The sequence below is a fragment of the Ranitomeya variabilis genome, chromosome 4 (assembly GCF_051348905.1).
Source record: "Ranitomeya variabilis isolate aRanVar5 chromosome 4, aRanVar5.hap1, whole genome shotgun sequence".
In the NCBI taxonomy this organism is placed as follows: Eukaryota; Metazoa; Chordata; class Amphibia; order Anura; family Dendrobatidae; genus Ranitomeya; species Ranitomeya variabilis.
Window position 1 is genome coordinate 198,108,513 of NC_135235.1, and position 25,975 is coordinate 198,134,487.

Genomic DNA, 25,975 nt, shown 5'->3' on the forward strand with positions numbered 1-25,975 from the left:
TGCTGTTCACATGTTCAGTTTTTTTTTTTTTTTTTAGAGTTTGTTTTTTTTTTCCTGCTTGAAAAAGCCTGCTGTAAAAAAAAAAAAAAAGTGCATGTCACTTGTTGAAAGTGCTCCAAATTAGACAGTTGTCAATGAAAGCTGCAAAAAAAAAATTAAACAGGGAAAAAACTTTCAAAAACTTTTTAAATCAAGTCAGGAAACTCATCTGGAAATTTAAAAGCTTTGCCAAAAACTCCCCCCAAAAAAGGAGTTTCCACTAGAAACTCAAAAATCCCTCTGTCTGCAAATAGCCTAAATGCTGCATATTTATAGCTAATTATGGTTTAATCCATCCCCCGCAACCATATGACAGCGTCACTAGACACAATAGACATATTTCCCATTCCTTTTAAATCTACTTCTTGCTTTTGGCATGAAAATTGTAGCAGTTTTTTTTTTTCCCAAAGAATGCTCTGTGTGAAACCACTTTTTAGTCTTTCATTTGTATAATTATTTTTAATGTATTTTTTTTTTCTTTTTGTCTACAGAACAAAGGAAGAAATACTCAAATGTCATCATGGCAGATGTGTCACAATATCAAGTGAATGTAAGTGTGCGAGTGAATCGCCAAGGAAGTATGTGCACAATGACAGTTCCCCTTATGCCGCACCATTGTGGTGTCACCAGAGTCATAAGCCTCGGGATGAGATGTCGCAATAAAATGACTCTGTTATTAAAGAGTCTGTCGGCTGAATGTCGCTTCTGACACGATTGACAAATATTTGATGTGAAACCAGTTATTAGCTGTAAGCCTAATATTCAGGTTTATTAAAAGGTAAAAAAAATTCCCCTCTATTGGTCATAAAACATAACAAAAAGCTCATGTGCCCCTTTTGTTACATGCCCCACCTTCCATTTGACTTTATCATACTGGTGTCTTCGCAAGTGGTACCAAGTCCAGGTAATGACAGAGCGTGGGCAAGGAAGGGGTTTATCTCCGACACCATAGCCAAAATTTTACCTTGGAGCTGCTTATGTAGAGTACAACAGGTGAGATGAGTTTGGTTTTGGCTGATGCGTTCTGCATAGGCAGTAACCAAAACGACTGAGAGCTTTATCATCAGCTGCTGCGCTCTGCATAGGCAGCAACTGATATGATAAACAAATTTTTATGGATGCCCTCTGCATAAGGTTAGAATAAAATGAAAACGCCTGTACTGAATCAAGTGCAGTTCACATGGATCAATACCATCCTTATTCATTATGAAGGGCTGCTTTTATGTTTTTACACTTTTTTTTTTTTTTTTTTTATATAACCCTAAGGTTAAGGATTAGTTTAGGGTTTGGGTTAGGTATTAGACTAACGTTAGTCTTAGGCAAAGGGATTGGGTTAGAGCAAGGGTTAGGGTTAAACTTGGGGCGAGATATAAGGCTAGGGTACTAAACTTATTACATCAAAGGTATAACTTTATTTTTAAAGTTTTAGCAAAAAGCTGAAGAAGACAGAAGTATATTCCTCGATACAACTCATGGCTTAGGGATAAGGGGATTAACACTGGACTGATGAAAGGAAGGAACTGGAGTGCTAATGGTTAAGAGGCACAACAAACTTGCCTTGCCCTGAGTGCTGGTGTCCTACTGTGCCTGGGTGTGACTGCTACCTTTATACACCCTGAATAGCACTGCCCTAACATAGTGACCAGTTTTTCAGTCCATTTCTTCTTTTTTTTTTCATCTGAAAAGAGGATATATAATATATATACGGCCGTTCCAAAGTTTAGGGTCACCCAGAAAATTTTGTGTTTTACATGAAAACTTATACTTTTATTAATCAAATGAGTTGCCAAATGAATTGAAAATCTAGTGCAGATATTGACAAGGTTCAAAAAACAGATTTTTATTTGAAATAATAATTTTCTCCTTCAAACTTTGCTTTTGTCAAAGAATACTCACTTTGCAGCAATTCCAGCATTGCAGACTTTTGGCTTTCTAGGAGTTAATTTGCTGAGGTAATCTGGAGAAATTTCACCCCATGCTTCCAGAAGCCGCTCCAACAAGTTGGTTTGGCTTGTGGGAGCAGCTTGACCATATGGTACGCAAAAAGTGCCCATCAACAGTTCAATGGGGTTGAGAAGGAAGGTCAGGTTTATAGGTTCTCTAATCAGCCAAACTGTTTTTAGCTGTGCTAACATACTTGCACAAGGGTTTTCAAGGGTCTTCTAACCATCCATTAGCCTTCTAACACAGTTAGCAAACACAAAGTACCATAAGAACACAAGAACACTGGAGTGATGGTTGTTGGAAATGGGCCTCTATACACCTATGAAGATATTGCATTACAAACCAGACGTTTGCAGCTAGAATAGTCATTTACCACATTCACAATATATAGAGTGTATTTCTGAATCATTTAATGTTGGCGTCATTGGAAAAAACTGCTTTTCTTTCAAAAATAATGAAAATTCTAAGTGACCCTAAACTTTTGTTCTGTAAGAAGGGTCCTTCAATGATACACTTATCATAGAGAGTCTCACTGCTTGGACCTCCAATGATCAGCTCGATCTGAGATTGAACCCGACAATCCCTTTCAGGAGGCTGTTAATTGTTTCCCAATATTTATTTTCTCTGCATCTGGTCAGCAATACTACAACTTGTGTGTTTTTTGTTTTTTTTCTTCCCTTTCCTTTGTGCAAATACTGAAGAGCTTACATTTTAAAAAAAATGGACTCCTAAGGAAAAGTGAACTATAAATCAACTCTCTAAACCCTTTACTCCAACTCCACCACATGAAAAAACCGCACCCTCAGCCCATCCCGTACACTGCCCACCCCCCCATTGTTTTTGCCCAGATAATATTTTCCGCTTACATAAGTTCATGCTGAACTTTCACCATTACATAAACACTTGGAAGATGTCTCCATGTGTCAGATGTGGGACGGGAGCGTGACGTCAAGGACAACAATAGCCTTAAGGCCGGGCTTTAACTAACCAAGGTTTTTTGCTTTTTTTTACCCCACCCAAGTGATATTTTCTTCACAAAGGAAATGCAAATATAAAATGAGTAATTGGATGGAGAATAGAAACGGCAGCAATAGTGAGCAATATGTGAGTGTCTGTCAGTGTGCGATGCCTGACGCACCCGCTAATGGCTTCATCAGGGCTTAACTATTAATCCCTGGCCGTCATTGTAGATGCATTATGTTAATCTGGTTAGATCTAATAGTCGGGATGAACCTTGCTGCTCCTATAAATAAAATCTTGACATGAAACCAAAAGTTTAATTTGTGATTAGTCCAGATTTGTCATTTAACCACCTTATTGGTCCATACAAAGCAGCATCTGACTACCAATGTCGATGTTGGGTTTGGATGAGATTGTCTCAACTTGGAAAAGTTCCACATATTCCGATCAGGCAGAAAAAAATAATTATGTGAGCGCTTTTATAGGGCTACAAAGTATGTAGCTGGGGGTAAAGGGAAAAGTTCTCCTGTATTACAGCCCTGTGTCTCTCTGCTCATCTGATCAGGTTGTCTAAAGCTTTGCCTGTAAAAACCTTCTGCCGGTGTCTTGATGGCTCATATATATTGATCAGTAGGGTGATAAGTGCCGGTACGATTGTGCCGCGCTGCAGTACAGGCCGGAGATAATTGTTCTCACTCTTAAAGCTCTATTGAAGGTGTATCAACGCGTTTCAGGCTTATCAAGATACTACACAGCACAGAAAGCAGATGATGCAGATAGCTAAATCCAAAAAGGCAGCTTAAAGTCACATCACACGTGTAGATAGTATACAGGATGCGAGGGTTCTGAAGTAGTGATGGGGGATCATGTCCAGATAACGTCTTATTCAAGGTGTTATCTGAGTATCTTGGGCATGCTCGTATATTATGTTCAGGTCAATGCAGCTGCATGATTTCGGCTGTTAGGGAATTCCCACATGTTTAGGTATTCCCTAACAGCTGCGAGACATGCAGCCACGGGGACTCGAACATAATGTATGAGCATGCCCAAGATACTCAAATACTGTAACACCCGAGCATGGTCAGAAAAGACGTTATCCGAGTACGTTCACCCATCACTATTCTCAAGTCCTTTATTCCATTTTAATACTTTTTTTAGCTATTTTGATAAATAAAACATATTAATAGTATCTTACAAATAAAAACATCTCCCGACTCCCCCATAGATTGGAACATTCGGCTCAGCTAAGTGCTCACGTCTTATCTATGACAGAGCCTCCGGTAGATGCTTATCTCCTGTCCGAACAAAAGGATCGGTGTTTGGAAACCCAACCAGCCACATCCCTCTCTCCCTCAACATCGCCTGTTGTGGGAGAGTAGAGAGGTCCACATACACGTTACATAATTGGCCAATTCTGCAGATATCGGCAGGATCTATATGAGAGCGTTTAAAAGTTTGCTTTGTTACTTTTGTACCAACCTGGCACTTTTATGTCTCAATACACTTTAGATTAATATGGGCTGAACTCGCGTATTTTGATAGATTGGCTAAACATCTGATTTACTTTTCTGACGTGGGTTGGATCAGTTATGATGAATTTCAGCACCCGATCCTTGTGTCCATGGAGGTGTCCAGCAGTAGGTTACTCTACTAGCTCCATTGAAAATGTGTACAGTCATTGAACAGAGTCTGTGTATGAAGTGGTGGTTTTTACATTCTCTTCCTTATTTCTAAAATCCACATCAATGGATTATCTTTTTTCTTGTAAATATTGAAATTGTTTCATTATTTGATTGCTTTTTGGTTTTTTTTGCAGCATTTGGTGACTTTCACAATCGATGAAGAAGATGATGTCCACACAGTGGAAGATGCAATTCGGAAACTTAACATGATGGATGCCAAAGGCAGAATCTGGATACAAGAGATGGTGCTGCAAGTCAACAGTTCCAGTGTTAAACTTCTAGATGTGGATTCCAAGGTACATTTGTTAGTTGTTGGTACATTTTTACCCCCACCTTCTCCTTTCTGCTCCATGTAGATCTACTTTTCAGGCAGGTGTGGGGGAAAAATGCTGCAAAGTAAGAAAGCTTTCAAAAATGGAAGTGTTCAATGGTTTATTTTTATCAATTAACAAGATAGAAAATGAATAAACAAAGGAGAAATCTAAATAATTGTTTCAAACATCTTGGAGAACTAACCACAGATCTTCTGTGGATGACGCTTGTGCAGATCCTTCTGTCTCTTCATGAGGTCCCAGATAGACCCAATGACGTGAGATCAGGGGTCTGTAAGAGGGTGGTGCTGTTATGGACAGTAAGGAACACGCTGTCACTTTAAGATGCTGCACCCACTCCCTTGTCTGGCGTGATGGAATGTTCTGATTCTCCCCTGCAATAATCGTTGTAATGAACTAGTCTGTGCAGTGTGCAGGTGTGGAGCTGGAGCAGCGTGTGTGAGCTGAGGCTGGTGCAGAGAGGACTTTTTGTGCTGATAGCTGAAAGAGAGAGAGACTGTGTCCTGATATAGCTGCAAGAGAGCCACGAAGATACAGAGAAAGGGATTTACAGTTTCAAGGAGCATCCCTAGGATCCAGAAGCAAGGAGAAGACCACGCTTCACAGAGCTGACAGAAAGCCGTGCGCACCACCATATTAGACTGCTGGGGGCCCCCCTGGGACTGGACCTGATTCTCCAACATCACCGTGAGTCTGTTCCTGTTTGGTGCACCTGTTAGGGCTTAGTGTAGGCTTCAATAGTCAGTACACGTGAGCCATGTGGCCTGCTTAGTAAAGGCCAGGGAGGTTATACATAGAGTATCATCATCACTTGCTGGTTAGAAATATTTGGAGTCTGTAATAGTTGCAGCACCGTGCTATTTTACGGGAAAGATAAAGTTTATTACTCTTGTAAATTGTCTTTTGCCATTGCATACCCCTGTTTGCATCTTCCTCATTCACTTCGTTCCTTGCCTTCCAATAAATCTTCTTTGTTGTTTGCACCTCATCTTGTGTACAGTAGTCTTCCTGCACCGTGGTGGTCCCCCGGCCATCGCTTCAGCTCTGTGGGGCATCACTTCCAGAACTACTTGTTCTGCTTTACCCTGTAGATTGTTCTAATCAGATGCCTACTTGATGGTACTACATGATGGATAAGTATCTGCCTGGATTTCTCAGTGTTGCGAACACCATTAATCCTGAGCAAATCCCCAACACCATTTTCTGAAATGTAGCCTCCAGCTTGCAGGAACCTCCACCATGCTTCACTGCTGCCTGCAGGCACTATTATTGTGTCGCTGTCCAGTCCCTCAGAGAACAAACTAACTTCTGTTACAGCCAAATATTTCACATTTTGACTCGTCAGTTCAGAGAATCTGCTGCCATTTTTCTGCACTCCAATTCCTATGTTTTTGTGCATAGTTGAGTTGCTTGGCCTTGTTTTCACGTCGAAAGTATATTTTTTTTGGCGACAAATCTTCCACGAAGACCACCTCTGGCCAGACTTCTCTAAATAGTAGATGGATATATTTGGGTTCTACTGGTTGCTGCCAGTTGTGAGCTGATGGCACTGCTTGACATCTCCTGATTTTGAAGGAAAGTAAGCATGATTTCTTTCTTCTGCTGCATTAAGTTTCCTTGACCAAGTACTGTCTACAGTCCTCAACATTGTCCATTTCTTGGTCCTTCTTCAAAAGTATTTGAACAGCACATAATGACAGTTCAGTCTGCTTTGAAATATTTGCCTAGGAGATACCTTGCTGATGCCGTACAACTACTTTGTTGCTGCTGATCTCAGTTTTGCGATCTCATATGACCTGTGACATGACTGTCTTCCACAACCTCACTGTTGTAGCAAAGTTTGGCTGTTCCTCACCCAGTTTTAACCTTTCTACACATCGGTTTCACCCTAAGGTGTTTCAACTTACAAATAAAAATTATGCTCATAATCTACTATTTGGTATAATTGGTCAATCATACACTTGACTATAATCCTACAAAATCCATGACTTTGTTCAAGCAATTGTACTTTGAAGAATTGATGCTGTTTTGAAGGCAAAAGGTCACATCAAATATTGATGTGATCTAGCTTTCTCTCTTGTTCATTCACTTTGCATTTTGTTATTTGACAAAAAAATTATCACTTACATTTTTTTTTAGGACATTGTGGCTTTGCAGCATTTCGACACTCTCCTGAAACTTTTTCACAGTACTGTGTGTATATTTAACGTATATGTTCTTATGTAATATACATATATGTAATGTGACTTCTGATGATTTTTTCTTTGTGCTTACAGGAAGAGCTGGAAGTTTTTTTGATCCCCGCCATCCAACGTTGCAATACTTTTCTCCCGGAAAATAGGCATCGATCTCTGTTGGCGTTAGTTTGCCAGGAGAGATACCAACCCAGACCTGATGTTCACTTCTTTCAGTGTGATGATATTGGGGTAAGACGCTTGGATTATGGACAGTGAGAAATAAACAGGTTACACTGTAGTTTGTCAGTTTCTCAATAATTTATTTAAATTTTTCTAGGTGGAGTTGATTTGTGAAGATATTAATAGTGCCGTGTCCGATTCCAAAACCGGAGACAACGCCAAGAGACCTGCAGCCCTTCGGTATTACAGCTATGGGTTGTACTCGATCTGTGTAACCTTAGGGTGTTTCTCTATCCTTTTCTTAGTTGTTTGAGTCATATAATGAGGTAGATAATATATTCATCCATTACTGGTCGTAATTTTGGACTGTGGCAGAAGTAAACCTCTGCAGGGGCGAACAGTTGTGGTCTCCAAAAAATCAACTACTGCCAAAAGCAATTCGGAACCTTCACCCGCTTACCCACAAATATGTCCATCGACCTTCTAAAAAATCTGAGAACAGAGGAAGGAAGGAGTCAGGGCCAAACTGTACCTCCCCTGAGCACCAATAATAAAAAATTTTAAAAAGTAGTAAATCACCATTTACCAACTTGCAAGGACGCTCACTTCATGGCTATTGGATTATATCTGTATATGAGGGTCACGGGCTAGACTGAGAGCGCAGCTGGGGCAGGATCTAGTGAGGCATTTGCCCTCGATGAAACGGGAGGAAAGCAATTCGACTTGCCCTTGTCAGATGTTTTTGTAGATCAGAGCACAGGAGACATCTTTGCGTGGACGCAGTAACATCAATGCAAAAAATAGTCATGATTGCACTTGAAACGCATAGATGTCCTAGATCTGCTACAGGAAAAAAATATATCTTTGTACCGTGTAAGCCATTACGGAGTAAAATATTACAATTTGAGAGTCTTCAGTGGTTGATACCTTTTAATGGCTAACTGAAAAAATGGTAATAATTTGCATCGAGACTACTAAGATCTCTTCATTGGGCATAGAGTATTACAAAATCTGAAGAATCACATATTTATACACAACAGAACACAGGAAAAATGCAATAGATAAGTGACGTGAAGGAGAACTATCAGTATGGGACAGGAGGAAAACAGTTGTGGCCATAAATATCGAATCCGTTCATAGAAGTTCTTGAACCTGCAGTATCCATTTTCTGCATTGATTTGCCTTTGATGCTAGATGCTTGTGATGGGTAACAAGCTGCTTAACCTTGGCTGGGGCATTTAGATACAAAGTTAGGGCAGCAAAAAGAACCTTAAATTTAGGTGAATGAAAGCTGGTGACTAAGACTCTGACTAGCTGGATAACTTGTATATCATCACTACGTATCTTCCATGTTTTAAGGAACACCCAAGAGAAGATAAGTCAGCAAAGCACTAGTGGCTCCAACTCCTACTTGCCTCAAACATCATGGAAGCCCCAGACACACTACATCACCCCAGCAGAGATCCTGCAGCGGGAATCACAGCGCAGATATGGAAAACCCTCAAACTCATCACTGAGCCCTCAAATTATTATCAATCCAGTTCCACAGATGCAGCAGCAGTCAAGCAGTTCCGCCAAGGTATCTGGATTTACACTAACCAGATTTGCCAATTACTAGATTATCAAGGTTTTAGGGTATAAAATAAACCAATACCTACTCCTGAAACCCCCCTCTGTTTCAGCCCTGCCTCTCCGTGGTCCCTACCAGTCTCTGCTCACCTTTGCTGCAGTGATCACAAGTCCCATGTATAGCAAAGTCAACAGAGACTGGCAGGGACCACCAGAGTGTTAGTGCTGCCGAGGAATTAAGTGGTGGGTAATGTTTATTTTATTCTTATTTTATACTATTCCTTGCTATTGGGAAAGTTAAAATAAATCCTGGGCAACTCATTTTAAGCCGTATTTATTTTTTTTATTCTATTTTATATTTTTTGTAATTATTTTAATATTCAATTTTTTTAATATATTTATTTAGGATGATCTTTACAGCCAAGTGATACGACAAGAAAAGGGCTTGCAAATCCCACAGAATCCACAAATGCAACAGAAAAGTAGTCCAGGAGGACAGTCATTTGGTAAGTCCATCGCAAGTGTCCGGGAGGAACGGACTCTAAACACGTGACGAATGGCGGGGTATTAAACTAATTGATTTATCGATTGTTCTTACAGTTGATGGGGACACCCAAGACCCTATGGCTGTCAGAGCTGGACGGGAAGTGGTGAGTATCGAAAAAGCGAAATAGGAAACGTGGTCATGGTCGGGGCTGGAGAAGTCTTGATACTTCTTGATACTTCTTGATACTTCTTGATACTTCTTGATACTTCTTGATACTTCTTGATACTTCTCTGATTTCTAAATCTGTAGTCTCCGTTCCCTTAGAATGACTTCTACCTCTTGTATTCTGGTATTTATACTATTAACAGACGGCAGACCCGGTTTTAGTACAAGACGTCCTTGATATTGTCTCCACTCCAAACATAACATGAAAGACGCCAAGAGGCTGAGATACAAGTCTCCACCAGGCCTGATCTGGAGAGTTCTGTCCTGAACTAGCTCACCCTCCACGTCGGTGGCTGGGTTATATACACTAGAGGAGAACACTAGACCTTCTATTGTTATATTGACGATGACTTTAATCCCTTTTAAGGGGCACAAAGACAATTCGAGGTGTTACGTATATTTCCATTGAGTAGAAGCACTTAGCACAATTTCTCCTAGAAATAAATCTTACAGTAATTGTCTTTTTATTTAATTTTTATTTCATCAATTAATAGTACACGTGAAAATAAGAAACTTTGTAATCTATCATATTACAGAAATCTGCTTCTTTCTCCTCCTGGACTGATCTTTCACTCTCAATTTATGGGTAAATCTGTATTCAGTGAAGACAGATTTTCCCATTACTGAGATAGGAGATGACAGTTGGTGCTCAGTAAGTTCTACGGAGAACTTGTATCAGAATGTTCTCCTCCCCTCTCCATAGAACTTTATAAGCACCAACTGTCATCTCCTATCTCAGTAATGGGGAAGTCTATCTTCACTGAATACACATTTTACCCATACATTGAGTTATTGATTAGTCCTGGAAGAGAAAGAAGCAAATCTCTCTGATAAGATGTATTCTAAAGTTGTTTATTTTAATGTGTACTATTGATTTATGAAATAAAAATTATGCCGGTTACTCTATAAAGTGGTTTTTCACCTGCTTTCTAAGCTTTTTATGAGCTTTCGTACATTCACAGTAACAACAATCCCCTCTTTATTCATGCCGGTTCTGTAGGGGTGGCTTCTAAAATTTGATCCTTATACAGGTGGAAAATCATCTTGAAAAACCAGGTCCTTGTCCTCATTTTCACTTGGGAAGAAAATGACACGCAAAAAAAAAAATATATATATATTTTTTTTTTTTTTAGAAAGAGCGCTATAAACTTTAAAGGGGATATCCAGGCGAATAATATGGTGACCTATCCTTGGGATAGGTGGCCACAATATTTTATCATGGGAATTCAACCCCTTGCACCCCCACCAATCAGTTTTTATCGGTTCCAATGGCAACCAGCTGTAAACATTGGGCAGAGCTGCACTGTACACATTCATGGTGTAGACGCTGCTGCCGAGTGCTGCAGATTGGCTGTTCTTTTCAAGAATAGGAGCTGATCTGCAAAATGGTTCAGTAGCTGCAATGGATTGAAATTAGTTGTCGGAGCCTGTAACAGCTGATCGGTGAGGTTTGCTGCGTCGGACGCCCACCAATCTGAGAATGATAATATTATTCTAAGGATGGGTCAGCAGATTCATCAATATCATTTGACCAACAACCCTTTTAATCAGTGGCACCAAAGTCTATACAGGTGTAACATTTCAACCAATTTGGGCTAGGTTTAGGCTTAAGATTAAGAATGGGGTTTGGGCAATAAAATAGTTACAAAAAATAAAAATGTACTCAAAATAGCAAAAAACTTATAAGAAAACTTTTAATTTTGTAAATTTGAGTAAAAATTGGAAAACTACTAGAGGGTTAAAGCACAAACAATAATTATATCTTCCTCAAATTACAATACTTGTGATTGTGGCATAAGGGGTTCAATGCTGGACTAGTGGAACAGACGCACAGTCCACGGTTTAGGCAGAGGCAGACATAACATTGGTGCAACATGTGCAGTCGCACAGGGGCCCAATGGGTAAGGGGGCCACTATCACCTCCAAAGCAGGTGACCTGATGAGCTATTGGCTGTTAGGGCCCATATACTGTTCTTACACAAGGGCCCAATTCAGTTTGTTTCCGCCATTGGGTTTAGGGCTCGCAAAATACTTGTTTTGCCCCAAGCACTAGAGACCTACGCTACGCCTGTTCCTTTAACTGCTCCCACTGAGAATTTTTCAAAATTCCTACTTTCCATTGGTGAAAAACTGCACAGATACAAGCCGCGTCTCCAACACACGTCTGATTCGCTTTTCATTAATATTCAGCTTAGGAAACCTGTTAACTTAAAGGAAATGTGTCATCCAAAAATGGCTTTCTTAAATTGAGTTTTGGTGTTTAAACATTTTTTTTTTTTTTTACATTTTTCATATCACTTTGCTTAAAAAAAAAAAAATAAAAAAATAAAATCTTGAAATTTTTGCTTTGGTCACTAATTATAATATTGGGCAGATACTTCCTATTCTTTACGACATAGTCAGACAGCCGTATAAATTGGACCACGATGCTCGGACTGGCCGGCGGCTCTCCCCACCCGAATCTGACAGTTTCATGTATTTGTATGAGGCTGTCCCGCTTGGGTCGGTAGAGCCGCCGGCCAGTCCGAGCATTACGGACTGATTTATACGGCCATAAGACTGCACCCTAAAGGATCACTTTGTCATTGAAATCACAGGCAGAATTAATTTTCTGTGTTAGTAGCCCACTTTTAAGTGATATTAGAGCAAGTCGAGTCGTATTTGACATATTACATATATAAATATAAAAAGCTAGGTTTTTTGGCAATGAATCGGTGTCTTCCTCGGTCACTTAGGAAAGGTCATGGTCACAGCTCACCCTCTCCCTCTTCCTGCATATTAACAGAGCATGCCTAGAAAACTCTCCCATAGAAGTCAGCGAACATCTATGGACGATCAAAAATAGAGTGAAAACTTCTAAAGTCAAAAAATAAAAATAGAATAGAAAAATAGAACAGGATTCACGATCTGGCTTTAATTATTCCAAAATACTATATTTGATACACTGCCTTTTAATTTAAGGACTGGGACCAAACAATGACAGAAGCAGAAGTCTGGAGCAGCTAGATGATATTCAAATTCAATAATTTGCAGAGTCGGTGCTGGTTTGGCGCACACAATACGTAACATTTGCATTTTCATGTTTGTACTTATTGCTTGCTGCTTTCTTATTTATATATTAGCACTTTTTTCATTGTAACTTTTCTACTGTATTCCTGAAGTTGGTTTGTCTGTCGCGCAGGATCTGCTGAATCACTGCTTTGATGACATTGAGATCTTCATGGCGAATCTCCAGAAGTCAGCGGAAGCATTTAAAGTCCTAAATCAAAGGAAGAAGTCGAGAAGGAGCAAGAAACCAGAAGCTGGAGGTAAAACTTGGCACTAGTGGAAAAAAATGTAACGTCGTATGTGGCCACCGTGCTAACCACTGAGCCACCGTGCTAACCACTGAGCCACCGTGCTAACCACTGAGCCACCGTGCTGCCCCTTCATCACATATTAATGTAGATTGGCTCCATAAAGCACCTCTCTCTTTGGAAGCTCTGAAAGCTCTGTGTATTAAACAGGCATCCTAAATATATCAACCGGCACTGTGTAATGCTTAACGATCCCTGTGGTGGCGCTGTTGTGAGATTGAACTCTTACCGACAAGTTCCGCCATAGTTTACAGCTGGGAATCTAAGCTGTGAGATGAGGGGTAAAAAGATTTTAATTTGGGGAATAAAATTATCCTAAGGGGACGAGCCCTTTAAAGGGAGGGGTCCAAAAAAAGCAGAGCTTAGTCGTGTAGGATTTTGCTTTGTGATGGTCTTCGGAGCCGTGTGACTGATTTTATAATGCTTCTATTTGGAAAAGAAAACTCTTGCAACATAACCTCTAATATTTGTTTTGCACAGAGGGATTGCTGACTCTTCGAGCCAAACCCCCAAAAATGGAAGATTATGAAGAAGCTGCACGGAAATTCAAGTACAGCTTTTGTCTACTGGTACGTCAAAAGCCACCAAAAAACTCAACAAGAAGAGCTACAAAAAATGGTGTCCATAATTTGTCCCCCTGTGTTCTCTACGTAGGCCAGACTTAGAAGCAACATTATGAATCCCAGTTCGGTTGAGCTTGTTCACTTCTTATTTGGACCACTGAAAACCGTAAGTTTTATTTATTAGTTTTTCTTCCGATAAGATTGTTTTGGGAATTTTTAGATTCGGCCACCATGGTGACTGGACCCCCTGATGGTCACGTAAAATTGTGGCATTATTAAGATAATATTTTCCAGTTTTTGGGAGATAGACATTATTTTAGGAGGGGGCTTCTCATTGTATGAGACTTATAAATGTATCGTTTCTTCTAACCAGCTGGTGGACAGTTCCGGAGGTGCGGACATGGCTGCTTCTATACAAAGTCCAATGCTCACCAAAGAAGCCGTCAGTCTGCTGAATGAGTGCTTAGATGACAAAGAACTAGAATTATGGAATTCGTTGGGACCAAACTGGACCAGACCAAGGTACGAAGGGATCCTGGGTCCTGCATTACAACACCTAGGTCTATCTTGGAATAGTAAGAGATATCGGAGAAGGAAGAGGAGATAAACATTAATGTTTAGAGATCGTTAAATAACATTTTATCCTAAAATATATCTGGTTCTGTTGAGTAGGTGTGCTAACAACCAATATGGCACCATTACACATCCAACAAAAAGTATTCACCCAGGACTAGATGTCTCGCGCCTCTTGGTCCAACCATGCCCCCAACACTGATTAGCAGCTTCCTGCCAGTGCACAGTGCACACAGAAAGCAGCCAATCAGTGATGTGGGCGGGGTTATACAGGGCTGAGCATTCTGAGCTTTGCTAGATTTACAGCAGAAAAAACTGGGATTGTATCACAACTACTGCACCCAGTAAACTAAGTGACACATCGCCGGAATCAGGGTCTCTACCCCTACATCATGCTGCTGTCAGATTACATAGCAAAAACCTGCTGACGGATTCCCTTTAAGGGAATATTTTTCTTTTTCTGAGCTTTGCAATTTAGCATCCTGTTTCTAGAGCCAGAATATGAGCTGTAAATGCATCATCACATATTTGCACATTAATCCAGTGTTGGGAAGCAACTGTCTTACAGACGACCTATCCTCACCAAATAAACAAAATATTGTTACTCGCTTTACTAACAATTCTAATTTTTCTCGTATAGAGTTGAATTTCCCCGGGACTATTGCGAGCCATACACTCCCACGTTTATGAGTGGCTGGGTCCCCAGTAATAGTGATGGAAAGCCCTGGGAAGATCCTGTTGAGCTTCAGCATCGCCATGAAGAATTAAGGTCGCAGGTGAGTGGTCTGTGCGTGTTTGTAACACGATTACTGACACATTTCACCATTTACATTTTTTAAGGGGGTTATATAATATAAGAAAATGGCCTGGTTTCTACAAATAGCGCCATTCTTGTCTGCGGGCTGCTGGTACAGGAGCCTCATTCACCAACATGTGAATTAATGGCGCTCCGGGTCAGTGCAGACAGGACCCTTGTTCTATTTTTCCTTTTTGCAATGCATTATGACCTGTGTACAAAACACAAAGAAAGTTACGGCAGGGTTTGTTTGGCGCGTAACCTCAAACCAGAAAGTCCTGTTTCTGATTAAACACCAATCTGTAACGCACGATCCCAGGCGGCTACTTCCCTGGACGTCCATGCAAGGAAAAATGGTTGCCTGCCTAGGAGCGGGCAAGCGGTGCTAATGGCAAGGAGAACAGGTTTTTACGTGAGATTTTATTATGCATTTTTAGGGGATATTCACATTGCGTTTGTGCCACAAGTCAGTGACTCCATGGGGTCTTCCATCTGATGTGCTGAAAAATAGGATTTGGGCCGAACCCCCAGTATGGTTATTCACTTTATTGGCTCCGTGGTCAACTAGACAGTGCACATACTGGCTCCGTCAGCCTCATGAAAGTGAATGCCTCTGCCTGGGGTTTCCCCTGAATTCTGTTTTTCAGGAGTTCAGACAAAAGACCCGAAAAGTGGGCTATGAACCTGCATGATCCTTCAGTTGTCTACACTGCATACAGCACAGAGACTCCATTAGCCTCATTAAAGTGGCCCCGTCTGAGGTTTCGCCCGAATACTGTTTTTCAGGAGTTCAGACGGACGACCCGACAGAGCCACTAACGTGTGTGGCACAAATACAATATGGCCTTGTGTGATCCTTCAGCAGTCTGCACCCCATGCCGCCCAGTTCAGCCCGTCTTAAAACATTTGGTGCATTTTTCTCCAGCCTTTTTTGATTAATACCAGTTTGTGAAACGTAAATCTTGGTAAATGTCCCCCGTTGATTTTTGTCTATCCTAAGTAGCATTATTTCATACATTTAAAGATTTGCAATGGAAATGGAAGCACTAGATTTGCCCACAAGCTAATGTGGCTTCTTGGTGCAATGCAAATACAACTACCGGAGGAGAAACAAATAGACCATGACCAGAGGCCTGCAGCGCCCGGCAGCAGGGACTACACTGTGTACGGAGCAGGGCTGTTTGGCTCCCATCAGTTTTGACATCAATATAAAAGTAGTGGTTAACCCCTTCAAAACATTTTTTAGACCTTATAATGTAAGTTTTCATCACTTTTGTAAATATTTTTCTCTGTTGCTTTGTTTTCATTCACTTTATTTCTTTTGTGTGTGTTTTTTTTTTTTTTTTTTTTAGCAATCATCTCCTCAAGTTCATCAGAAGCCACCAACTCCAGTTCTGAATGGGTACGTGGCATTGTATTATTGGCCTTTCTTAAAATAGATTTTTCTAGGAATATAGGTTTGCTCCTTGGGATTTTGTGATACTTTATAGAAGGTCTCGTGTTGTAAAGATCTGTAAGACGGCTCCTATAGAAAACTATGGCCTTATGCTATATAGTTGTCCGCAACTTATTGTGTATGGACCTTTTTTTTTTCTCAGATTCCTATAGATTCTGATGTAAAAAAAAATATGACCTGTTCAATGGGATCACATAAAAGGCACCTAAAATCATAACTTAAATGGAATTTAAAGTCTAGTCTAAGGTTCCCAAACTTTAGACACATTAATAAATCTGCCCCATTCAATCAAGTTTTGTTTTTTTTTAACAAATTTTTTTTTGTACTTTTTTAACAAATTTTTAGATCTTTGTTTTTCCTATTTTTCTTATCAAAATAAAAGAATATAATAAATATATATATATATATATATATATATATATATATATATATATATATATATATATATATAATGTATATGTATATAATTTTTTTTTATTTTTTTAAAAATAGAAATCTTGCAATTTTCACACCCATAAATTAAGACTTTTGCTCCCATTGGGTACATGTACATTGGCAACAACTGGCCCGTTTTATTTACTTATGTTTTTTTAAACAGCCTTCTAAGCTCCTCTAATTTGGGCAGTGGTGATTGTGAAGGGAGGGGGTGGAGGGTGGGCTGTAACATCACCTATTGTGATTGGTGGGTCCTGTCTTATCAGCTGGGCATTGAGGTGTTACCTGTTATTCTGATCCTGCCTCTGCTGATAATGAACCTGCTGAAAACTCTTAATGAAAAGACAGGAAGTGTGAGTCTAAAAAAGCCCCAGTGGCCAATGTGATTATTGCAAGATTACAATTCTAGAATTGGCAATTTGAAAGCTGCAAGATTTGAGCTTTTTTTATGGAAACTTACAAAAAATAAAATCAATAAAAATTCAAGATTTTTTTTTATAGAAAATCTGTAAGCCATGTGGTTTTGTACCCTTTTTTTTTTTGGGGGGGGGGGTCTTCGTAGCAAAGGTCAGGTCTTATAGGACAATCACGTGATATATTTTGAGCATTTTCAGATTGTCTAAGGTTACATTGTTCAAGATGGGGACATTTTTCCCTACACAAAGGAATCAAATATCACGTGGTCATTTAGGCCTAGAGAACCATGGATTAGTGCGGCGCACAAAGGAAAAATTGCATTTTTTTTCCCAAAAAAATCCATAACATTTTTTTTCTTTTGCAGCCACAAGGAGACAGACGACAGATGTGTGAGCTGCACGTACGATTTTGTTGCCAGGAACAGCACGGAGTTGTCAGTGTTACAGGGAGAAGTTCTGGAGGTACGTGCCATGTCTGTGCCATCGGGCATCCTACTAGGGTTATGATGAGCTCCGGATCGGTTGTGACGTTCCATTTGGCCAATTACCCCCCAATGTTGCAGTTCTCCCATTGTTAATATTATATAGTCAGATAAACACCGTAATAATAATTTTTTTTAAGTTTATACATGGATGAAAAATAAAAAATAATGAAGCAATACTCATCCTTTCCAGTCACCCGGCCTTTCTTTGGCGTCCAATCTATAAACACCCAAAATGGCCAAAAATCGGCCAATCACTGAATGAGTCTGGTCACAGCAGAGGCCAGTGATTGGCTGAGCACCTTTTTGGGCCTTTCCGGATAGAGCCGGAAGATGGGGGACTATGGGAAGTGTGAGGGCTCGGAGAGGGAGAGTATTTTTTTTTAACCAATCTGAGCAGTTTTAAAATGAATTTTAATCCACTATTGGTTACGAAAGGAAAAACATAAGTTCCCTTATAAATGTTCATAACATACTGGAATCCCCTAAACCTTCACAGCAGGCAGTGTGATAACAACATGGTAAAATAACCCACCAGAATGTTAGTGTTTCATTGTCTAAATAGGGGAATCATGGCTTTGGCCCCCTATAATGATGCTCCAGAAATGAGTACAGGATGCAGGACCTATCAATGGTGTTAATATAAAGGATCCACTTTAATATTTATTTATTACGTTTAGGTTTTGGATGATTCCAAGAAGTGGTGGAAGGTGCAGAATCGCTTTGGGCAGATTGGTTACGTGCCTTACAATATACTTTCCCCAGTCACAGCCGCAGAACTTAACAAATCCAAACAAAACGGAATCCCACCCGGAAGCCCAGCGAAGGTACGCTCACGTAGGAGAGCTAAAGACGAAATTTACAAGACACACTTGCTTATACCGCAAGGTCATTGAACCAGAGACATGAAATGAAGTCACAATCACGTCATTATCAGATCTTCCAGTACAACTGGACCTATATACCTACTGAATATCCCTTTAAAGGCTATGGACACCTTTAACATTTGTCCTTTGACGTTAGTGGTTAACTTTAGCGAATACTAAGTTGCAGGCTGCATTCTTCATCCCCCCATTAGTTTTCAGGCTTCCTAATATGCAGTTTGCAGCCAAGTTTCCAAGTTTTCTCTTGTGGGAGTGTCTCTCCGTGTAATACATGCTGGAGATGAGCTTTGAGTTTCCCTCACAGTAATGTAGGCTGAATGTGAGTTTTGTTTTTTTTCCAGGGTGCTACTGTCTCCACTTGCTTTCGTGTATCAGCACAGCTCCAGATCTGCACTTATTTAATCTCCACTTATTTTCCTCCTTGTCTATAGGCTGTTTTTTTTTTTTTTCTGCTCTCCATAAACCTTTAGATGCTTTCTCCACTGCAGATCTTTGAACAGCCCCATTTATCCTGCGATTTCTAACACTGGGAGGATGAGAGCGTAGAGAATAGACAGAAGGGAGGATGAGAGCGTAGAGAATAGACAGAAAGGAGGGGCGTTAGCAAATTTAGATATTGTTTTCAGACCACTGCAGCAGAAAAACTGCAGAATAATTGTAGTGAAGATTATTTAGAAAGTACAAATAATTTCTGAGTGAAGGTGTACATAGCCTTTAAGGGGAAATTGTCACATTGGAAAATGCTATTTACCTGCAGTTAAAGGGTTGATCTGCAAGTAAACAGTGTTATGATGCCGCCCAGCTGCTTTGAAGAAAATGCGGCTATCGGAAGAAAATGTACGGTACTTCTTTTCTCCCTTGAGCCGCCGGCTTTCCCTGGAGCCCCGGAACTTTGATAACCAACTCTGTAACTAGCACAATTGTGGCGCCATTTACCCTATAACTGTAGGCAAATGGCATTTACCAAAATGACCGGATCCCATTAGGTTACTCTCATTGTGATACTACAGCCTTTAATGATATTATATTCTAGACTTGTTCTATTGTGTAACCCTTTTAATCCTTCTTTCAGAAGACACAACCACCAACACCTCCCAAAAAGCCATCCAAATCAAGTCTCATCAGCTCAGGACAGTGGGACACCATAGACAGTCAACATCCAGAGCAGAATCTCACTACACAAGGTGAAAATTGGATCATAACACTCAGCAAGTTTCTATATGAGCAGAAGACAAGAGACTTTCCAGACTTCTACAGTTTGGACATTTATTAGGAGATGTGCTGGTACCTCTAATTATTAGTGATGAATGATGAGCGCACGTGATTGGATAAGGTGTTATCTGAGCATGCTTGGGTGCTAAGAGTATCTTCAGCATGCTCGAAAAATATGTTTAAGTCCCCGGCGCTGTTCGACAGGCGCAACACATGCAGGGATTGCCTGTTTGTTAGACATGCTGCCGCGAGGACTGGAACATAGTATTCGAGCATGCCGATGTCACTTGGTTAGGACCCAAGCATGCTCAGATAACACCTTATCCGACCACATTCACTCATCACTAATAATTATACATAACATTATGGGATCAGCATTTATGGATGACATCCTTCAAAATCGTTAATTAAACTTATAGAATATCATCTTATCGTCGACTCTTCCAAGTAAAAGTTTTAGAAGTGAATTGTGTCCTAAAATAAAGCTGGATAGTGGGGGCAATATTGTAAATTTACCAAACGCTCTTATATTTTCTTTATTTTTTTTATTTTATTTATAATTCTATTTATTTATTATTATTTATTTTCGTTCATTTTTTATTTTATTTATAATTCTTTTTATTTTCGTTCTTTATTTTTTATTTTATTTATAATTCTATTTTCTTCTTATTTATTTTCATTCTTTATTTTATTTATAATTCTATTTATTTTCTTATTTATTATTATTTATTTTTGTACTTTATTTTTTTTATTTATTTTCTTTATTTTCTAAACTTATTTATTATTTACTTTCTTGTTTCTTTAGATAAATTTGACAGAATAAACAGTATGAATGAAGAATTGCTGCTCAGGCTGGCCAATGGCCGAACAGTCCCACAGAAGAGTCTAAATATCCACAAGATGTCAGATACCTCCATACCTCTCACCGATGAGTCCAGCCCCGCCGAGGTCTCCTCTTGGCTCCAGGCCAAAGGCTTTAACACATTGTGAGTCTTCACCCTTAATACTGAACATTCCCCCTTTTTTGCTTCTCGGCGATACGTTATTTCTCCATTATTCGCTCCCAGAACGTTTCACTGCATTTTAGCGAATTGTGAGGTTCACCGAGGGGACAATGTCTGATTCCGGTCCGTGACGCCCTTTCTAATGAAGTATAAGTGTAAGATTTTTTGCTAATAATCATAATTTCTGATGTTTGTTTTTTTCAGGACAGTAAAATCCCTTGGGGTGTTAAATGGAGCTCAGTTGTTCTCTCTCCGGAAAGATGAGTTTAGAGCTGTGAGCCCCGACGAAGGAGCCAGAGTCTACAGCCAGGTCATGGTGCAGAAGGCTCTTCTTGAGGTATGGGATAACCTACTCCTAAGGGCTCGTTCACAGTGGTGTATGACCCGGCCGAGTGCTATGTGATGTTTTATTGGATAGCACTGGGCCCAATATTATATTATAGGGCAGAGCAGATCTGAAATTATTTACTAATGCCGATTCAGTATATTCCGATCACTCGCACCCATACAAGTCTATGGGTACGTATAAAACATCGGACTGCACTCGAATGTCATCCGAGTGCAGCCTGATAAACGTACACAGAGAAAATGGAGAAATAAAGTTCTCCGTCTTTTCCACACCTGTACTGTGATTCTTTTATTGGAGAGAATTGGATCGCACTGAGATGACACTATCAGAGTTTGAGCAAAGTGTCATTAGCATAATTGTCTCGATTCTCTCACATGAGCACACATACCGCAATGTCAGCGTGCCCCATCAGTGTTTTATACATAGCTTAAGTTTTAAAAGCGTTTCAAACTGTACAAACTGCATACGTTATTAAGTAAATCTAAGCCCTGATGAGGCTGGTGTACTTACTTTAAAAAACATCAAATTCAGAATGACTATCATTTTTGAGTTCAGCTGTAGAGTGACTGAGGATATGTTCATTATAATATCAAGAATTATGCAGCCGTTCTAATATTGATTTTCAAAGTAAGGACACCAGTCTCATCAGGTCCAATAGATCTATTTAATAGTGTATGCAGTTTGTATTGTGTTGGGTCCACTTTAAAACACCATCTTAAATATTTAAACCAGTCGTCTCCAAACTGGGACCTCCCAAACACTGGTGACCCAATACTTGTATATGAGGATATATTCTCCTACTATGGAAATTATTCTTTTGTGGCAGTTTTTAGTCTGATCTTGAGTAAGACAGCGAGGAGATCTTTTTTTTTTTTTTTTGTTTGGGATCCAAGGAGTAATTTTCTCCTTGTGTTGAATGACATGCCAGTGTAAGGAGACTTACAAGCCATGCAATGCTCCTCTGGATAAATAAATATGCAAATTACGTCTTCAGAGAGGAAGAGGATTTGAGCTCTAGTGCCACCTATTGGAAGTAGCAATCCTATAACTCCTTTCTGACCTCGGACGGGATAGTACGTCCGAGGTCAGATCCCCCGCTTTGATGCAGGGCCCGGCAGTGAGCCCGCATCAAAGCCGGGATATGTCAGCTGTTTTGAACAGCTGACATGTGCCCGCAATAGCGGCGGGTGAAATCGCGATTCACCCGCCGCTATTAACTAGTTAAATGCCTCTGTCAAACGCTGACAGCGGCATTTAACCGGCGCTTCCGGCCAGAAATGAGCGCATCGCTGACTGATGATCGCTGCTATGTAGCAGAGCCGATCGAGTGGTGCCAGCTTCTAGCCTCCCATGGAGGCTATTGTAGCATGGCAAAAGTAAAAAAAAAAAAAAAAAAAAAAAAAAAAATGTGAAATATATATATATATATATATATATATATATATATATATATATATATATATATATATATATATATATATATATATATATATATATATATATATATATATATATATATATATATATATATGTGTATATATATGTATATATATATGTTGAAATCACCCCCCTTTCGCCCCATTCAAAATAAATCAATAAAAAAAAAATGAAACCTACACATATTTGGTATCGCCGTGTTTAGAATCGCCTGATCTATCAATAAAAAAAGGATTAACCTGATCGCTAAACGGTGTAGCGAGAAAAAAATTCAAAACGAAACGCCAGAATTACGTTTTTTTGGTTGCTGCGACATTGCATTGAAATGTAATAACGGGCGATGAAAAGAACGTATCTGCACCAAAATGGTATCATTAAAAACGCCAGCTCGACACGCAAAAAATACGCCCTCAACCGACCCCAGATCAAGAAAAATGGAGACGCTACGAGTATCGGAAAATTGTGCAATTTTTCTTTCTTTGCTTTAAAAAAAAAAAAAAAAAAAAAAGTTTGGAATTTCTTTTCACCACTTACATAAAAGAGAACCTAGACATGTTTGGTGTCTATGAACTCGTAGTGACCTGGAGAATCATATTGACAGGTCAGTTTTGGCATTTAGTGAACCTAGTAAAAAAGCCAAACAAATAACAAGTGTGGGATTGCACTTTTTTTGCAATTTCACCGCACTTGGAATTTTTTTCCCGTTTTCTAGTACACGACATGCTAAAACCAATGATGTCGTTCAAAAGTACAACTTGTTTTGCGAAAAATAAGCCCTCACGTGGCCAAATTGACGGAAAAATAAAAAAGTTATGGCTCTGGGAAGGAGAGGAGCGAAAAACGAACACGGAAAAACGGAAAATCCCAAGGTCATGAAGGGGATAATCAATATCAACCCTTTAACGAGCCTTAGGATAAAAGCCAATCCAGATTCCCAATTTGCAAACAGTGTTTCGGGATGTTGCCTCTCATCAGTGCAAAGCATGAGATCTGATTTTTGTAGCTTTATAAATATTATTTTATGAACAGCTGATAAATGTATGAGTCATAGAGATCTAGTAGCTAGGACCCCCACCAATGACGATATAGGGGTCCAGTGCCCCATATTAATAAAGTGGTAGTATGCATTCATGATCCCTGCATGCTGGGGGGATGATCATAGATTTGCACTACTAAAGCAGTTAACAGGGTGGTGGTCACAACTACCCTCTGCCGCTCATATATAGACCCATAAAAGTGAGTCAACTCGTGGTTGTGCACACTAATGATACTCCATTCACACATGATTTTGGGACCCCCATTTATCAATCAACAAATCCTTTAAGTCAATATTTATTTTCCTTGCTTATATAGTGCCATCCTATTCCACAACGCTTTACTGTCCCCATTGGGGCTCACAATCTTTACTTCTGACCATTATGACTTCAAAGTGTTTGAGGAAGCCTGAGAACCTGGACGAAACCCACACAAAGATGGGGAGAACATACAAACTCCTTGGTGTGACCCCAGAGCTGAAAGGACTGATAAACACTGTGCTGCCCTCTAAATTTTTCATTGAAGCTCTATACACATAAGGAGCTTTATAACAACTCAGTATGATACTTTAATTTGCAAATTGTTTTCATTTTCAAGGGGTTGTCCAGCCAGCCTTAGTCTACAAGTCTGCATTCCCTGTAGTCAGATTCGCATACATGCAGTCACATGCCGACTAGACGTGCACAGTCTCACTCAATGCAAGTGTATTGAAGCTGCACAGGTCTAGTCGGAATGTGTCTGGAAGTATGTAAATAACATACTCGCAGTCACATGACCGCCCGCTCCCGACACCGCAGAATCCTCACAGCACACAGTGTGTGCACACTGTGAGGATTCATAAGTCTACAGTCACATAGAGTGACTGCAGACTTGTAGCCTTGGGCTGGACAGCCCTTTAAGTTCCTTCTTTTTTTCTTTTATTTACCTCCATTAACTGGAATTTTCTTCTTTTGTGACTTCTTAGGACTCTAAGAAGATCTCAGAGCTGGAGGCCGTGATGGAGAGACAAAAGAAAAAGGTGGACAGTGAACTTGAGAAAGGCAGCCTCTGAGCAGATTTATTGGGATACTTGGACTTGATGCTATTTAATGTCTTCCAAAGAGTATATAAATATATATAATATATATGAACTGGAATATATGGATGTACCAAAGACGCCTCCAGTCATCTCTGCTGGAGAAGTAATCTCTGTGGAGCCGCTGTAGAAAATGGCCATTACCCGGTGTATAATGGACTGTACCGGGACGTAGCGGTCTATGCCTTACGGCAGGATGGGAAGTTCCGCCAATGCACTATGCCTTATTTCCACATTCTACGAATGAAGAATTTTTATAATGCGACAGATGCTGGTGACCACATCTGCCCTCTGATCTTCTTCTATCGTTTCGGTCAGGAATGTCGCGCTCTCGACTAATTCCTCCAGGGTTTCTGATCGGATCATTTGCTTGTAATGTTACCAGGTTATTAATGTTACTAATCTTTTAGCCTCTTGTTTTGTGGAATCGGGAAACAAAAAAAAAAAAAAAAATCTCTTTTTTAATATATATGTATATTTGTTGCCAAAGTTTTGAAATTTTAGATGTAGGTGGCAATAATCTTCTGTACGGGTATCATAGGAGCAAAGAATGTGAGCTGCAGTGTACAAATGGACTCGGAGACAGTGATTGCACGCAACGTATCAATTCTGACGAATATACAGGTGGTTCGGAACTTTTCTCTCAACCAATATATACCGTACACTGTATTTTAAGTGATGGGTCAGAAATCTTATGTATTATTCTGCTGGACCCTTTTTTTTTTTTTTTTGTCTTTCCTTTGTATGTAATTATGTCTGTCTACCTATTTAAATACATATGAATAAATTAAAGGGCTATATATTTCTTTATAAATACTTTCACTGTAATCATAATGTCTGCTCAGTAATTTAAAAAAAAATGTCCAGGCTTGGGCTACAAGTCAGCACTCTACGTGACTGCGAACCTGTGAATCCTCATAGCGTGCACAGTGCACGCTGTCAGGATTCTCCCTTGTGGGCGGTCACTTCCGGCCACATTCCAACTAGACGTATCTCTGGCCTCACTAAATTCACTTGTGGAATGAAGGTCGCGCACGTCTAGTTGGAATGTGGCCAGACGTATGCAAATCGCATACTTGCAATCATGCACTTGCCCACTCCTGGTGACAACACTGTAGACTCCTGACAGCGTGCGCACTGCGCTCTATGAGGATCCACAAGTTCGCAGTCACGCAGAGTGACTGCAAACTTGTACTCCAAGCCTGGACAACCACTTTAAAAATTAATATTGCGGATAGGTGACACGCAAAATAATATCTTTGTTTCTATATTTACTGCTTTAGGGGTTTTAGACACATAAAACAAGA

The 25,975-nt window shown here is 39.9% G+C and overlaps 1 protein-coding gene across 3 annotated transcripts in view; it reads left to right on the forward strand.

The window, feature by feature from the left end:
- EPS8L1 (EPS8 signaling adaptor L1) overlaps positions 1-25,482 on the forward strand; it is a 97,455-nt gene extending 71,973 nt beyond the window's left edge. Inside the window, exons 4-22 of one of the 3 annotated variants that reach the window (XM_077259574.1) lie at positions 531-589; positions 4,760-4,921; positions 7,234-7,383; positions 7,472-7,554; positions 8,674-8,893; positions 9,290-9,389; positions 9,484-9,533; positions 12,777-12,903; positions 13,432-13,520; positions 13,606-13,680; positions 13,888-14,036; positions 14,728-14,863; positions 16,236-16,285; positions 17,556-17,652; positions 18,353-18,499; positions 19,629-19,740; positions 20,574-20,754; positions 20,977-21,109; positions 24,558-25,482. In XM_077259574.1, the coding sequence (XP_077115689.1) occupies positions 531-589; positions 4,760-4,921; positions 7,234-7,383; positions 7,472-7,554; positions 8,674-8,893; positions 9,290-9,389; positions 9,484-9,533; positions 12,777-12,903; positions 13,432-13,520; positions 13,606-13,680; positions 13,888-14,036; positions 14,728-14,863; positions 16,236-16,285; positions 17,556-17,652; positions 18,353-18,499; positions 19,629-19,740; positions 20,574-20,754; positions 20,977-21,109; positions 24,558-24,644 (2,207 nt within the window). In that variant the 3' untranslated portion in view covers positions 24,645-25,482. The remainder of the gene's footprint in view (positions 1-530; positions 590-4,759; positions 4,922-7,233; positions 7,384-7,471; positions 7,555-8,673; positions 8,894-9,289; positions 9,390-9,483; positions 9,534-12,776; positions 12,904-13,431; positions 13,521-13,605; positions 13,681-13,887; positions 14,037-14,727; positions 14,864-16,235; positions 16,286-17,555; positions 17,653-18,352; positions 18,500-19,628; positions 19,741-20,573; positions 20,755-20,976; positions 21,110-24,557) is intronic. The other 2 variants (XM_077259576.1, XM_077259577.1) reach the window with 2 other exon arrangements.
- The last annotated feature ends 493 nt before the right edge of the window (positions 25,483-25,975 follow it).